At 45.1% G+C, this 17,432-nt stretch overlaps 1 protein-coding gene across 4 annotated transcripts in view; it reads left to right on the top strand.

The window, feature by feature from the left end:
* Positions 1-17,432, top strand: part of pdpr (pyruvate dehydrogenase phosphatase regulatory subunit) — a 64,302-nt gene that overhangs the window by 1,809 nt on the left and 45,061 nt on the right. For 3 of the 4 annotated variants that reach the window (XM_082182053.1, XR_014209225.1, XR_014209226.1), the window contains 6 exons: positions 4,510-4,779; positions 5,318-5,451; positions 5,566-5,647; positions 6,283-6,446; positions 6,525-6,646; positions 8,588-8,705. In XM_082182053.1, coding sequence (XP_082038179.1) covers positions 4,520-4,779; positions 5,318-5,451; positions 5,566-5,647; positions 6,283-6,446; positions 6,525-6,646; positions 8,588-8,705 — 880 coding nt within the window. In that variant the 5' untranslated portion in view covers positions 4,510-4,519. Of the gene's footprint in view, positions 1-4,480; positions 4,780-5,317; positions 5,452-5,565; positions 5,648-6,282; positions 6,447-6,524; positions 6,647-8,587; positions 8,706-17,432 lie in introns of those variants that run through there. The other variant, XM_082182052.1, reaches the window with a different exon arrangement.

Below are 17,432 nucleotides of genomic sequence, written 5' to 3'. Positions count from 1 at the left end.
GAACCATTATTTTAAATTGTAATAATATTTCATAATATCACTGTTTTTTTTTGTTTTTTTGTTTTTTTTAACTGCAGGCTTGATGAGCATAAGAGACTTCTTTCAAAAACATTAACAATAGTAGTGTTTCCAAACTTTTGACTGGTACTGTATAAAAATTGGAAAAGTTTGTGAGTAGTTTTTGTGTTGTCTTTTATCATCTCGTGTTCGAGATCCACCAATGGGAAGGGCGTCTGTACTTGATGGCTCTCTCTCTCTCTGGCCCGGCCCGTATCCCCCACACCCGCACAGGGAGGCTCTCTCTCTCTGGGCCCGGCCCATATCCCCCACACCCGCACAGGGAGGCTCTCTCTCTCTGGGCCCGGCCCATATCCCCCACACCCGCACAGGGAGGCTCTCTCTCTCTCTGGGCCCGGCCCATATCCCCCACACCCGCACAGGGAGGCTCTCTCTCTCTCTGGCCCGGCCCGTATCCCCCACACCCGCACAGGGAGGCTCTCTCTCTCTCTGGGCCCGGCCCGTATCCCCCACACCCGCACAGGGAGGCTCTCTCTCTCTGGTCCGGCCCGTATCCCCCACACCCGCACAGGGAGGCTCTCTCTCTCTGGCCCGGCCCGTATCCCCCACACCCGCACAGGGAGGCTCTCTCTCTCTCTGGCCCGGCCCGTATCCCCCACACCCGCACAGGGAGGCTCTCTCTCTCTCTGGCCCGGCCCGTATCCCCCACACCCGCACAGGGAGGCTCTCTCTCTCTCTGGCCCGGCCCGTATCCCCCACACCCGCACAGGGAGGCTCTCTCTCTCTCTGGCCCGGCCCGTATCCCCCACACCCGCACAGGGAGGCTCTCTCTCTCTGGGCCCGGCCCATATCCCCCACACCCGCACAGGGAGGCTCTCTCTCTCTGGGCCCGGCCCGTATCCCCCACACCCGCACAGGGAGGCTCTCTCTCTCTGGGCCCGGCCCGTATCCCCCACACCCGCACAGGGAGGCTCTCTCTCTCCGGGCCCGGCCCGTATCCCCCACACCCGCACAGGGAGGCTCTCTCTCTCTGGGCCCGGCCCATATCCCCCACACCCGCACAGGGAGGCTCTCTCTCTCTCTGGCCCGGCCCGTATCCCCCACACCCGCACAGGGAGGCTCTCTCTCTCTCTGGCCCGGCCCGTATCCCCCACACCCACACAGGGAGGCTCTCTCTCTCTGGGCCCGGCCCGTATCCCCCACACCCGCACAGGGAGGCTCTCTCTCTCTGGGCCCGGCCCATATCCCCCACACCCGCACAGGGAGGCTCTCTCTCTCTCTGGGCCCGGCCCGTATCCCCCACACCCGCACAGGGAGGCTCTCTCTCTCTGGGCCCGGCCCATATCCCCCACACCCGCACAGGGAGGCTCTCTCACTCTCTGGCCCGGCCCGTATCCCCCACACCCGCACAGGGAGGCTCTCTCTCTCTCTGGCCCGGCCCGTATCCCCCACACCCGCACAGGGAGGCTCTCTCTCTCTGGGCCCGGCCCGTATCCCCCACACCCGCACAGGGAGGCTCTCTCTCTCTGGGCCCGGCCCATATCCCCCACACCCGCACAGGGAGGCTCTATCTCTCTCTGGCCCGGCCCGTATCCCCCACACCCGCACAGGGAGGCTCTCTCTCTCTGGGCCCGGCCCGTATCCCCCACACCCGCACAGGGAGGCTCTCTCTCTCTGGGACCGGCCCGTATCCCCCACACCCGCACAGGGAGGCTCTCTCGCTCTCTCTCTGGGACCGGCCCGTATCCCCCACACCCGCACAGGGAGGCTCTCTCTCTCTGGCCCGGCCCGTATCCCCCACACAGAAAGTAAAAGTAAAAGAAAAAAGTTTAAAGAAACCCGAGGAAGGAGTTAAAGTAGACCAATCACAGCACTTGCGTCCGTGTAGAATTTACGCGTTGTTACATTTTTGGAGAGGTGCATGTCAGGGTACGCGTGTTACATACAGCCTACGACGTAGCTACGGCGTGAGTTCGACGCAGAAGTATAAATTGGGCTTTAGCCCTTCCCTGCGACCCCTCTTTTCTTTTCCAATTACCCATTGGAAGTAAAAGAACAGACTCGGCAGGCCATGCACATTCCTGTCACCCAGCATGCATATACATTCCTTCCTGGGTGTATATACATACATATGTACAGTGGGGAGAACATAGGTACACTTCAACTGTGAGTGACCGAATCTAAAACAAAAAACTCCTCCATACAGACCTTCTCCAGATCCTTCAGGTTTCGGGGCTGTCGCTGGGCAATACGGACTTTCAGCTCCCTCCAAAGATTTTCTATTGGGTTCAGGTCTGGAGACTGGCTAGGCCACTCCAGGACCTTGAGATGCTGCTTACGGAGCCACTCCTTAGTTGCTCTCGCTGTGTGTTTCGGGTCGTTGTCATGCTGGAAGACCCAGCCACGACAACATCTTCAATGCTCTTACTGAGGGAAGGAGGTTGTTGGCCAAGATCTCGTGATACATGGCCCCATCCATCCTCCCCTCAATACGGTGCAGTCGTCCTGTCCCCTTTGCAGAAAAGCATCCCCAAAGAATGATGTTTCCACCTCCATGCTTCACGGTTGGGATGGTGTTCTTGGGGTTGTACTCATCCTTCTTTTTCCTCCAAACACGGCGAGTGGAGTTTAGACCAAAAAGCTCTATTTTTGTCTCATCAGACCACATGACCTTCTCTCATTCCTCCTCTGGATCATCCAGATGGTCATTGGCAAACTTCAGACAGGCCTGGACATGCGCTGGCTTGAGCAGGGGGACCTTGCGTGCGCTGCAGGATTTTAATCCATGACGGCGTAGTGTGTTACTAATGGTTTTCTTTGAGACTGTGGTCCCAGCTCTCTTCAGGTCATTGACCAGGTCCTGCCGTGTAGTTATGGGCTGATCCCTCACCTTCCTCATGATCATTGATGCCCCACGAGGTGAGATCTTGCATGGTTCCCCAGACCGAGGGAGATTGACCGTCATCTTGAACTTCTTCCATTTTCTAATAATTGCGCCAACAGTTGTTGCCTTCTCACCAAGCTGCTTGCCTATTGTCCTGTAGCCCATCCCAGCCTTGTGCAGGTCTACAATTTTATCCCTGATGTCCTTACACAGCTCTCTGGTCTTGGCCATTGTGGAGAGGTTGGAGTCTGTTTGATTGAGTGTGTGGACAGGTGTCTTTTATACAGGTAACGAGTTCAAACCGGTGCAGTTAATACAGGTAATGAGTGGAGAACAGGAGGGCTTCTTTAAGAAAAACTAACAGGTCTGTGAGAGCCTAGACCTCTACATGCTTTGTAAGTAGGAAAACCTGCAAAATCGACAGTGTATCAAATACTTGTTCTCCCCACTGTATATATATATATATATATAAATTGCTGGGGTTATTATCGTGTGTGTGCCACATACACGTTTCATGTCCTGCATTGGCACAGCAGTTATGTGTGTGCGTCAGTATGGCGGGTTCATGATTATGGGATGTGTCAGTCCGCCTCCCTGGGGCCCTCAGGTACGGGTTAGGCAAGCACACTCATAATAGAAGCGACGCGGCGCGCTCGGTTTTCCAGGCACGCCTATGTTCATGGTTGCATAGCAACATCAGACGCCACGGGAGAGCAAGCGCTTGTGGAAAGGAGAAACTTGTCGATCTCCGAATGCAACGTTACATGAGGAGAGTAAAGATGGAAAGCTTTTAAAGATTAGTTCCATATAAATTCACGGATAATTTGTTGTTTTGTCATTAGTGAAAATCAATATTGACCTTGTATTTGAAAAAGGATCCTCATATAAAACAAAACTAAAATTCAGAGTAAGTTCAATCGCATTCGGAGATCAACTAGCCTATTTTTGAAATGGTGCGAACTGCGCTCTCCATGATGATGAGGAAGTATCAGCAAATAATTTATTGATTTCTAGCTCTTTGGTACCGAAATTGGTACCGAGAACCGTGGATTTTCACTGGTATTGGTACCGAATACTGAAATTTTGGTACCGTGACAACACTACCCTCGGGTACGGGTTATATGCCCTCGGGTACGGGTTATATGCCCTCGGGTACGGGTTATATGCCCTCGGGTAAGGGTTATATGCCCTCGGGTAAGGGTTATATGCCCTCGGGTAAGGATTATATGCCCTTCGGGTAAGGGTTATATGCCTTCTTTTTTTTATATGTAGGCCTATTTCACCATGAAAGTAGTCAAAGATGCTGATGTTGTCAAGTCAACTTTATTTCCACAGCGCTTTATTCATTACAGATTATTTCAAAGCAGCTTTACAGCAATAAACAGGAAAATAACAGAATCACTGATCAAACTTCATCAAATATTAGATAAAACTCAGATTCAGCATTAAAGCAGATCTACAGAGTCATTATTCAGATCAATTCAGTTCAGTGTTGTGCCAGTGCAGTCAGATCAACAATATTTCTGAATATTAATTTTTGTCATGGTGTTGTGTGTGTTCAGTGTGTGTGTGTGTGTGTGTGTGTGTGTGTGTGTGTGTGTGTGAAGGCGCGGAGCCATGCGCAGCGGTGCGTGGAGCGCCCGGACTCTGTCCCCTGTCCTCCTGCCCCGCTGGTTCTGTGATGCTGGAGCCGCTGGTCAGAGATCGGACCGGTTCCGGAGTCAGAGATCGGTCCGGTTCTTTAGCTCAGATCCTCCCACTGCTCTTCCCACGCACGCGCGTGTCATCATCTGTGGAGGCGGAGTCGTGGGAACATCAGTGGCCTATCACCTGTCCCGACTGGGCTGGAGGGAGATCGTGCTCCTGGAGCAGGGCAGGTGATCATCTATTTATCTATTCATCCATCTATTCATCTATCCATCTATTCATCCATCTATCTATCCATCTATTCATCCATCTATCTATCCATCCATCTATCATCCATCCATCTATCATCCATCCATCTATTCATCCATCTATCTATCTATCTATCTATCTATCTATCTATCTATCTATCCATCCATCCATCCATCCATCCATCCATCCATCCATCCATCCATCCATCCATCCATCCATCCATCCATCCATCCATCCATCCATCCATCCATCCATCCATCCATCCATCCATCCATCCATCCATCCATCCATCCATCCATCCATCCATCCATCCATCCATCCATCCATCCATCCATCCATCCATCCATCCATTCCTCTATCTATCAATCTATCTATTTATCTCTCCATCTATCTATCTATTCATCCATCCATCTATCTGTCTATAAATAATCTCTGATCTTATATAAGCTATAATTTAGCATTAATAATGTCATTACCTGTGTGTGTGTGTGTGTGTGTGTGTGTGTGTGTGTGTTGTAGACTCGGAGCTGGTACGACGCGCTTCTGTGCAGGAATAGTCAGCGTTGCCAAACCTCTTTCTATTGAGAGTAAAATGGCAGATTATTCGAACGCACTCTATGAGCGTTTGGAGGAAGAGACGGGCATTAAAACGGGTGAGAAACACCATCACTCCATGATCGATCACTTACCGGAGTGTTAAACACAACATTTCACATGTGCTTCATGTTTTAAAGTAATTGGCTTTGGCGTTTGTGTGTGTTTTCCAGGTTTCGTTCGGACCGGCTCTCTGTGTTTGGCTCAGAATCAGGATCGGTTCCTGTCGTTGAAGCGTCTGGCATCCAGGCTGAAGTGAGAGGCTTTCTGTTTCTCTCTGACCTCTATATGTGTTCAGTATGACCTCGATGACCTCACTCTGACCTCACTCTGACCTCACTCTGACTTTACTCTGACCTTACTCTGACCTTACTCTGACCTTACTCTGACTTTACTCTGACTTTACTCTGACCTTACTCTGACTTTACACTGACTTTACACTGACTTTACTCTGACCTTACTCTGATCTTACTCTGACCTTACTCTGACTTTACTCTGACCTTACTCTTACTCTGACTTTACTCTGACCTTACTCTGACTTTACTCTGACCTTACTCTTACTCTGACCTTACTCTGACTTTACTCTGACCTTACTCTTACTCTGACTTTACTCTGACCTTACTCTTACTCTGACCTTACTCTGACTTTACTCTGACCTTACTCTTACTCTGACCTTACTCTGACCTTACTCTGACTTTACTCTCATGGCGATCACTTCTAGAAGTCTGTTCTTCATTCTGGCAGTTCCCACTGAAATATCTGCATGAAAGTTATGGAGCAACAGTTAATGTGGCCACTCTTTAGATCACCACAGGTTGATCTCTCTCTCTGTGTGTGTGTGTGTGTGTGTGTGTGTGTGTGTGTGTGTGTGTGTGTGTGTGTGTGTGTAGGGTTCTAGGCGTGAGCTGTGACGTCATCAAACCCAGAGATGTGTCTCAGCTCCACCCGCTGGTGAATATCCATGATCTGGTCGGAGCTCTTCATCTGCCCGGCGACAGTGTCGTCTCCCCGCCGGATGTCAATCACGCGCTCGCTGTGGCGGCGGCGGCTCACGGTACGGCTAACGCCAAACACAGCATCACAGTCTCACTGATCATTACCTCTGTCATCTCATTGGTCTTTCGTGTGTCAGGCGTACAGATTTTCGAACACACCAGTGTGAATCAGGTCCTGGTGAAGAACGGTCACGTGACGGCGGTGGAGACCGACCGCGGATCCATCGAGTGCGAGTACTTCGTGAACTGTGCTGGACAGGTGCGTCTCTGCATGAGCTCTGACACACACGCTCCAGGACTCAGTGTCATGTAGATCTGCAAATAAATTGAAAGTTTAAATTGAACATGATGAAATGTTAGAATATGATCAGTGTGTTATTCTAATGTTGATCTCGCTCACTGCTAGTCTCATACAGACAAGCTAACGCAGTGGTTCTCAACTCCAGTCCTCGGGACACACTGCTCTGCACATTTTGTATGTCTCTCTTATCTGACACACTCAAATCAGTTCATGGAGTCTCTCCTAACGAGCTGATGATCTGATTCAGGTGTGTTAAATAAGGGAGACATACAAAATGTGCAGAGCAGTGGGTCACGAGGACTGGAGTTGAGAACCACTGAGCTAACACATAGAATAACATGATAACTTTAACACACTCAAATGCAGTGTAGTGTGATAGTGTAGAGCAGCGCTGCGTTACCTCACAAGTTTCACTCGTCTAATAAACTGAGTATTATTCAGCACTTGTGTGTAGTTCGCTAGAATGAAATGTCCTTTATCTCCGCGGGACTCGCGTGTGGCGCTGACATCTGTCTCTCATTAGCGATCGCGCTCTGCTTCACACCACAGGCATGCTAAACACATCAGTGTATTCACTCATCCATAAACATTATTACATCCTTCAGCATGACGACAAGTTCCATGATTCCGCTTATTCACTGCGTCATCAACATACTCCTGTGTTACTGTCAGAGCTTAGCGACCGCTAGCGGCGGACACAATTACATATTGTAGCTTTAAATTGCGTACATGCGTTTCTCATGATATCCGTAAGTTTCTCTGGCTGCCTTGCCGCGTGTCTGGAGTGGGAATGTGTCTTGTGTGTGTGTGTGTGTGTGTGTTTGTGTGTATGGGGTTATTTGTCACAACGAACGAGAAAGGTTGACATGGTGCATGTAAATCTCCAACCTCTGGAGAATCACCTTTTTTAAACAAACACTGAACAGAGGAGAGTCTGCTGGAGAAAAGAGAACGGTGTGCGTGTGTGTGAACAGAGGAGAGTCTGCTGGAGAAAAGAGAACAGTGTGCGTGTGCGTGTGTGTGAACAGAGGAGAGTCTGCTGGAGAAAAGAGAACAGTGTGCGTGTGCGTGTGTGTGAACAGAGGAGAGTCTGCTGGAGAAAAGAGAACAGTGTGCGTGTGCGTGTGTGTGAACAGAGGAGAGTCTGCTGGAGAAAAGAGAACAGTGTGCGTGTGCGTGTGTGTGAACAGAGGAGAGTCTGCTGGAGAAAAGAGAACCGTGTGCGTGTGTGTGAACAGAGGAGAGTCTGCTGGAGAAAAGAGAACGGTGTGTGTGTGTGTGAACAGAGGAGAGTCTGCTGGAGAAAAGAGAACGGTGTGCGTGCGTGTGTGTGTGTGTGTGTGAACAGAGGAGAGTCTGCTGGAGAAAAGAGAACGGTGTGTGTGTGTGAACAGAGGAGAGTGCTGGAGAAAAGAGATTGAGACAGAGCTTGTAATAAAACAAGAATCAACATTAGCTTGGCTTTAGGAGATGGAGAACTGAGGGATTGGAAATGTTGTACGCGTCGAGGAGATGGTGTTTTATTCAACAGATAAACTGCTCTCTAGCTCTCTCAGTCTCTAGAGTTCTCTGGAAAGAATGATCTATTCTGAAGATCATTTAATTATTACAGTAACACGTACAGTAGCGTCTTCAGCTAGTCAGCTTGAGATCCTTCCCATCTAAACTGGTTATTTCACTTAAGCCTTATAGTGTATGTTTCTGACCACTAGAGGGCCATAGTGTACCTTTAAAATAAAATATGTTCATAAAAATAATAGTTGTCTTTTTATCATCATTTGGAAAAAGTTTTGAGTACTACAATAGTGTAACATTTTATTGTTATGATGTAAATGATTTGCGTCATTAGACATGTCCAGTGATTGATTGGTTTTGTGTGTGTGTGTTTGTGTGTTTCAGTGGGCGTATGAGCTGGGTCAGAGCAGCGAAGTCAAAGTGTCTGTTCCTCTACACGGCTGTGAACACTTCTACCTGCTCACTAAACCCCTGCCTGAGCCCACGCGAGCCGACAGCCCAGGTGACACACACACACACACACACACACACACACACACACACACACACACACACACACACACACACACACACACACATTCTTGTACATCTATCTTTATGAGGACATTCATTGACACAATGCAATCTCTAGCCGCTTACCCTAACCTTACCCATCACAACTAAGTGCCGAACCCGACCCCTGACCCTAAACCGACCCTTAACCTCATTATAACCTTATCCCTAAAACCAAGTCTTGACCCTCAAACAGGCCTTTAAAGCCTCTCAGAGAGTGAGGACTGGCCAAAATGTCCTCACTTTACTCTCTTTGTCCTCACTCCAATGGTCTAAAACTCAAACTGGTCATCACAAAGATAGTTGTCCAAGTACACACACACACACACACACACACACTCTCACACTAACATCTGAAGCACAGCACTGCACCTCTTCTAACACACGTTAGTAGTCAGGTGTGTGTAGTGCAGTGTGTTGTGTGTGCAGTGCTGAATCAGGTGTGTGTAGCTGCAGTGTTGTGTGTGGACAGTGGTGAATCAGGTGTGTGTAATGCAGTGTGTTGTGTGTGCAGTGGTGAATCAGGAGTGTGTAGCAGGTGTGTGTAATGTTGTGTTTGCAGTGGTAAAGCAGGTGTGTGTAGCTGCAGTGTGTTGTGTGTGTGCTGGCTAATGCTAAGCGTAAATTCTATAAGATTATTATTCACGTCGGCACTAATGATGTTCGACTCCGCCAGTCGGAGATCACCAAAGTTAATGTTAAAGAGGTGTGTGAACTCGCAAGTATGATGTCAAGCACTGTAATTTGCTCTGGCCCCCTTCCTGTTCGCAGGAGTGATGAGATACTTAGTAGACTGTCCTCACTCAATGGCTGGCTGTCTAAGTGGTGTCCGCAAAATAATATAGAATTCATAGACAATTGGAAACGTTTTTGGGGCAGACCTGACCTGTTGAAAAGAGATGGTATTCATCCCTCCTGGGATGGTGCTGCTCTTCTCTCTAGTAATATGGCACATAGTCTTAGAGCTCAAACATGACAATCTGGGGCTCAGGTCAGGAGGCAGACAGACTGGCTAAACCGACCGTCTGCTAGCTGTCTCACGTCACCAAGGTCAGATAAATCCCATCACATAGAGCCTCTTTCACCTAGATATCATCATATAGAGACTGTGTCTGTTCCCCAAATTAGGACATACAAAAAACTTCCAAATCCATCTAAGGGTAAAATTTTTATTGATGTTCAACAAATAACAAAACAGCAAATGACCAAATGATAAAGCTTGGGTTGCTGAATATTCGATCCCTTACTTCAAAAGCACTTATTGTCAATGATATGATTACAGACGATAATCTAGATGTGCTGTGTTTGACAGAAACCTGGCTAAAACCAAACGATTACATTACTTTAAATGAGTCAACCCCGCAAGATTACCATTATAAACATGAACCTCGTCTGAAAGGCAAAGGGGGAGGTGTTGCTGTAATTTATAGTAATATTTTTAGAATTAAAGGGATAGTTCACCCAAAAATGAAAATTCTGTCATCATTTACTCACCCTCAAGTTGTTTCAAACCTGTATGAATTTCTTTTTCTGCTGAACACAAAAAAATATATTTTGAAAAATGTCTGTAACCAAACAGTTGATGGACCCCAATGACTTCCATAGTAGGAAAAAAACATACTATGGAAGTCAATGGGGTCCATCAACTGTTTGGTTACAGAATACATATCTTATTTTGTGTTCAGCAGAAAAAAGAAATTCATACAGGTTTGAAACAACTTGAGGGTGAGTAAATGATGACAGAATTTTCATTTTTGGGTGAACTATCACTTTAAGACAACACGTGTCAGGACCTACTCATTGTCGTAATCATACTCTAGATCTAATATTATCACACGGAATGTTGATGCCGCTGAAATTCTGCAGCAGAGCGATGACATCTCAGATCATTATCTAGTTTCGTGTAAACTTCATTTAGCCAAGGCTGCAAAGCCGACTCCGTGTTACAAATATGTTAGACCTATCACTTCTGCCACTTAAGATTGCTTTATTAATAATCTTCCTGATCAGTTTCATCATCTCAGCATCCCAGATAGCTTAAAAGAACTCGATATTGTGACAGAAACTTTTAACTCTCTCTTTTCCAGCACTTTAGACACAGTTGCTCCGTTGCGCTTAAAGAAGATTAAAGAAAATAGTCCAACGCCGTGGTACAACGAGCACACTCGGGCCCTTAAGAGAGCAGCCAGAAACATGGAGCGTTGCTGGAAGAAAACAAACCTAGAGGTATTTCACATCTCATGGAAGGAGAGCTCGATTGCTTACAGAGAGGCCTTAAAAGCTGCTAGATCTGCTTATTTTTCAACCCTATTAGAAGAAAATAAACAAAACCCTAGGTATTTATTTGAAACAGTGGCCAAACTAACGAGAAATAAAGCTTCAACCCCTGAAGTTTCCAAGCAGCACAGCAGTAATGACTTTATGAACTTCTTCACTTATAAGATTGATGATATCAGGGACAAAATCATAACTATGCAACCGTCTACTACAGTATCGCATCAGGCAGTGCACTGTAGTCTCCCTGAGGAAAGATTTGATTCATTCATTGCTATAGAAGAGGAAGAATTCGTTAAACTCGTTAAATCATCTAAATCGACAACATGTATGTTAGACCCTATACCGACTAAGCTACTGAAAGAGATGCTTCCAAAGGTCATAGATCCTCTTCTTAATATCATTAATTCGTCTTTGTCATTAGGATACGTACCAAAAACTTTTAAGCTGGCTATGATTAAACCGCTTGTTAAAAAAACGCAACTTGATCCTACAAAATTAGTCAATTATAGGCCGATCTCGAATCTACCTAGAAAAGGCAGTATCCTCACAACTGTGTTCCTTTCTTGAAAGAAATGATATCTGTGAGGATTTTCAGTCAGGATTTAGACCGTACCATAGTACTGAGACTGCTCTCATTAGAGTCACAAATGATTTGCTCTTATCATCCGATCGTGGTTGTATCTCTCTATTAGTGTTACTCGATCTTAGTGCTGCATTTGATACTATTGACCACAACATTCTTTTAAATAGACTCGAAAATTATGTTGGCATTAGTGGAATTGCATTAGCATGGTTTAAATCATACTTATCTGACCGTTATCAGTTTGTAGCAGTAAATGAAGAGATGTCTCATCGATCACAAGTTCAGTATGGCGTACCACAAGGCTCAGTACGAGGACCGCTGCTGTTCACTCTGTACATGCTACCATTGGGAGATATCATTAGGAAACATGGCATTAGTTTTCACTGTTATGCTGACGATACTCAGCTCTATTTTTCTTCACACCCTGAAGAAATTTACCAATTCACAAAATTAACGGAATGCACAGCTGATATAAAAAACTGGATGACTAGTAATTTCCTACTACTTAATTCTGAAAAAACAGAGATTCTAATTATTGGACAAAAAACATCCTCACGTAATAACCTAGAATACTGTCTAACACTTGATGGCTGCTCTGTCAAGTCTCTGTCGTCGGTTAGGAACCTGGGTGTGCTCTTTGATACCAATCTTTCATTTGAAAGTCACGTGGCTAGTGACTGTAAAACCAAATTTTTCCATCTTAAAAATATATCTAAATTACATCATATGCTCTCATTGACAAATGCAGAACAGTTAGTTCATGCGTTCATGACCTCAAGGCTAGATTATTGTAATGCTCTACTGGGTGGTTGCCCTGCACGCTTAATAAACAAACTACAGCTGGTCCAAAACGCAGCAGCTCGAGTTCTTACCAGAACCAGGAAGTATGACCATATTAGCCCAGTTCTGTCAACACTGCACTGGCTCCCTATTAAACATTGTATACATTTTAAAATATTGCTGATTACTTACAAAGCACTTATCTCCCCTGTGAAGGCCTCCTTCCCCTCCCTTTACCTCTCTACAGATAAAGCGTTGTCGGGATAATTCCGGTTTGCGTGGCTATGCGGAAGCGCTAAAAATTCTATATTATTCATTTTAAGGCCAGACAAGTAGTATGTTGAGGGTTGGTTTGTAGGGAAGGACTACACGCCTGTGCACATATATTCAAACGCACATACCTACAGACTGAACTCGTAATACGCATGTGCGGCATCAGCGTTCTCACAGGTTCGCGTTTTTGAAGTTTGCGCAGAAAGAACTTAAGAGTTTTCTGTTAGAATGGTGTCGTGTTAGCGGCCCCTAAGTTAATAACTAATGATCGCTGCGACGAAAGTGAATCAATCAAACTAATTTTAGCTGGACAATAACTTTATTCTAGATCTGCTGTAAAGCCTAAACAATCTCTGTCACTGTAATCTCCTAGTATCACTGTAAAGCCACTTTGAAACAATCTATATTGTAAAATCACTGTATAAATGAAGATGACTTGACATCAGGTGTCAAGTCAAGTTTATTTGTATAGCGCTTTTCACAATACAGATTGTATCAAAGCAGCTTCACAGTATTAAATTAAAATAATACAACAACGTTTTTTTTTTTTTTTCAAGAGGAATTTATTGATTGATAAAATTAAATTAAATATCCCCAAAATATCCCCAACTGAGCAAGCCAAAGGCAACAGTGGCAAGGAACCGAAAAACTCCATCAAGTGACCTAATGGTGTCCTAAAACTCCATCAGGTGACCTAATGGAGAAAAAAAACCTTGGGAGAACCCAGGCTCAGTCGGGGGCCAGTTCTCCTCTGGCATTTATGAGCTAGAGGCCGGATTGTAGTTTGAACTATAGCAGGGGTTTTCAAATTGGGTGAATGTGAGCCTCCCCTTAAGGCCAATTTATACTTCTGCGTCGGGTTCGCGTAGAAGGTACGGCGTAGCATACGCATTGACGTGTACCATACGTCGTACCCTTCGCCGTACCCTGACGCGCACCTCCTCAAAAATGTAACTACGCGTCGCGGCGACGCGGACCGCAAGATCTGTGATTGGTCGGCTGGATAGCATCGCGTTTCCTCCTACGCATTTCCGGAATGATCTTCTGCACTCTGCACCGCTCGCCCGCCATTTTTAAATTCCGAAGATCAGTGAAGAGCCATGGAAATAGACCAAGTGACCGAGAGATTGCTTGAAGAAGTGCGGAAATACAGCCATCTGTATGACTCCTTCAGTCGCCATTGCTCGTAGAAACCTAAACTCAAAACAGCCGCGAGGAATGTAAACACAGTGGAACTGGAACATTAAAACCCACCCGCGCCAACTAGCGTTTCGGCGGTGTAACTGCAGAGCAACACAGACATTCGCAGAAGTATAAATGCTCACGACGGCGTCGCCTACGTGCGTACCCTACGACGTACACTACGGCGTACACTCGACGCAGAAGTATAAATTGGCCTTTAGAGTAGGTAAGGACAGCCGAACCCCCCCTTCCCCAAAATCCCGTCCGCCTGCCCTAACCCACACATGCCTCTGCAGTAAATGCCATCTTTTGTGTGTTCCAGGCAATGATGAGTTTCAATAACAACTGATAAAATGTAAATATATATATTTTTTTCACAACTTTCTTAAAAGTGCATTCATAAACGATTTTTTGCAACAGCAAATCATTTCCAACTTCATGCAGGCCTAATTGAGGCTACTTTTAAAATTACTGAACATCAGTAGGCCTAACCACAAGTCAATAAAACATGCTTAACGTGCAATCGACGCCAAAGCTACCGCTGACGACACCTGACGGCTGAAATCGGCACGGTGTGTCTGGGCTTTAAGCGCACATCTCAGTGCCGGCCCGAGCCTTTTGGGGGCCCTAAGCAGAATTTGATTTGGGGGCCCCCTCCCTCCACGCGGAGTCACCTGTTTGACTATTATTGACACAAATGTCACGCTATAATGTTACATTATAAATTAATACAATGAGGTTATGTATTAATACAAAATAAATAATAAAAAAAATAGATACTTAAAAAGTTTTTACTTTTTCTTTACTCTTTTACTAACTCTTTGAAACTTCTGAAAACAAACTGTCACAAAACATATTATTTGCAAAATATCTTCCAACGTTTTGCAACACTTTGCAGTTTGAATGATGTCTTGTATGAACATGACGTAGTATGTTTTTATGTTTCCACTGTTCGATCGCGCCCGCACCTCTCTCACACACACACACACACATCGCACATCGCAGCCTGTTCATTATAGCCGAAATAAAATATAATAATAAAATAGTCAACCTAACATATAAAAATTACACTGCTCTGTTTAAATAGTCAGTAATACAATTCGTACCATTCAGCGTATAAGCACCGCTCTACTGTGATGTTTCCAAGCACATTTTTGCACATGTGAAGAGGATGATTTTTTCCCGTCGATATTGGAACGTGAGTGAAGTACAAAGCCTATAATAAAGAATAGTTTACCATGCAAATACATCGCGAATGTTGAAACATTTTGATTCTAATGAGAGAGTTAAGGCTACGTGAGCCCAACGCCGCTTACTTTCACTTTCGCTTTAAATTATTTCGTTTTGGCTTGTTTATAGTTATTTTTTTATTCTTGTTCTGTTCTGAATATTATTAAATTTAAAGGATAAATCATTGATTTAAATGTCAATCATCAATCAATGATCAAATACAATTTTTGTGACATGGCTTAACATTACCGTGACTTTGCGCACGAATTGTCTATGCACGCGAGGTTATGCGCAGTAGTAGGCAGGTATATTGATCATGAAATCAGAATTTTCTTGTCTTGAATTAGTCATTAATTCATTCATTTATGTCACTTGTTTAAGTTAATTAATATGTAAAAAATGAATAATAAAAAAAAAAAAACTCGATTGGGGGCCCCTGCTTAGTTCGCTTATGCCTCGGGCCGGCTCTGGCACATTTGAAGGAGATGCACATCGTATCGAACAAAATCAGCACAATGGACAGCTCTCTGATCAATGAACGACAACGCTGTTTGTTTACGGAACACATGCAGTTTGAATGATGTCTTGTATGAACATGACGTAGTATGTTTTTATGTTTGCTGTGTCATGCGCATTATTAAACAATAATACTAAAGTGCTAAGATTATTTTATTTTAATTTAAGTGCTAAGATTATCACAAATAAACAAAAGATTTTGATGCACGTCATTCATATTAAATCGTAGGCTATATTCCACCCCATGCCCGCTACAATTGAGAATCACTTTAAACATGGAGACGCAGTTAAGACAATTTGATGTATTCCACTTAATACACAATAAAACAATAAGATTCGTTAACAACGTACCTCCTGGTGTTCTTCTAAAATGAGGGCGAGCCACAAATCCGTGAGCAAACCCGTGGGAACGGATTGCGAAAGCGTGGGCACGGTTTATGAATTTGTGGGTACAGATTGCAAAAACTGGAGGCACGGTTTACAAGTCTGAGAGCGCGGATTAGAAACTCGTGGGTACGGTTTCTACGGGGCGGCAGTGGCTCAGTGGTTCATGTAGATTGTCTACAAACCGGAAGGTTGGTGGTTCAATCCCCGGTTCCACCTGACCAAGTGTCGAGGTGTCCTTGAGCAAGACACCTAACCCCAGCTGCTCCCGACGAGCTGGATCGCCTTGCATGGCTGACACCGCCGTCGGTGTATGAATGAGTGAGTGAATGGGTGAATGTGAGGCAATATTGTAAAGCGCTTTGGTGGCCATTGGGTCTGTGAAATATATAAAATGTAATACTGCTATATAAAATGCTGCTATATAAAATGCAGTCCATTTACCATTTACGGTTTAATAATCCGTGGGCACGATTTGTTAAACCGAGGGAACAGTTTGAGAATTCGGTTTACAGTTTATAAACTGAGCGGACGGATTGCTTTTTTTACTCACACATGCGACTTTCCAGGCTCCGTATCCTCCCTTAATGCTGACTTCTGTTGAATTGGGACAAGGAAACGACGCATTTTAAAGTTAATACTCGCACTCACAATTACCGATCTCAATAGAGCTGCATACAGTAATTTTTTCTTTGCCTGTCGCGCCTCCCCTGTGGCTCTTTGGCGCCCCCCAGGGGAGGCGCGCCTCACCTATTGAAAACCGCTGAACTATAGGATTATATGAATGCCTGGCTGAAGAGATGCAACTTTAATCTAGTTTTAAACTGGGAGAGCGAGTCTGAGCAACGAACAGTATCAGGAAGACTATTCCAGAGTTTTGGAGCCAAATGTGAAAATGCTCTCCCTCCTTTGGTGGTTCTGGATATCCTAGGTATGACCAAAAGCCTTGAATTTAGTGATCTTAAAGAGCGCGATGGATTATAGGATGATAGAAGATCCGTTAAATAGACTGGAGCTAAGCCGTTTAGGGCTTTATAAGTCAGTAGCAATATCTTATAATTAATACGGAGCTTTATAGGTAACCAATGCAGTGATGATAAAATCGGTGTTATATGATCATATTTTCTTGATCTCGTAAGAACTCTAGCGGCGGCATTTTGGACTAACTGTAGCTTGTTTATTGAGGATGCAGGACAACCAGCTAATAAAGCATTACAGTAATCCAGTCTCGAGGTCATGAATGCATGAACTAACTTTTCTGCATCAGAAACTGATAGCATATTACGTAGCTTAGCAATGTTTCTAAGGTGGAAAAAGGCTGTTTTTGTAACATATGAAATATGATTTTCAAAAGACAGGTTGCAATCGAGTATAACACCCAGGTCTTTTACTGTAGAGGATAAAGTAACAGGACATCCTATGATGTTAAAGTTGTATTGTGCGAAGTTTTGT

Source organism: Leuciscus leuciscus, assembly GCF_965113295.1.
Source record: "Leuciscus leuciscus genome assembly, chromosome: 10".
Taxonomy (NCBI): domain Eukaryota; kingdom Metazoa; phylum Chordata; class Actinopteri; order Cypriniformes; family Leuciscidae; genus Leuciscus; species Leuciscus leuciscus.
This window is presented reverse-complemented; position numbering and strand designations above follow the sequence as displayed.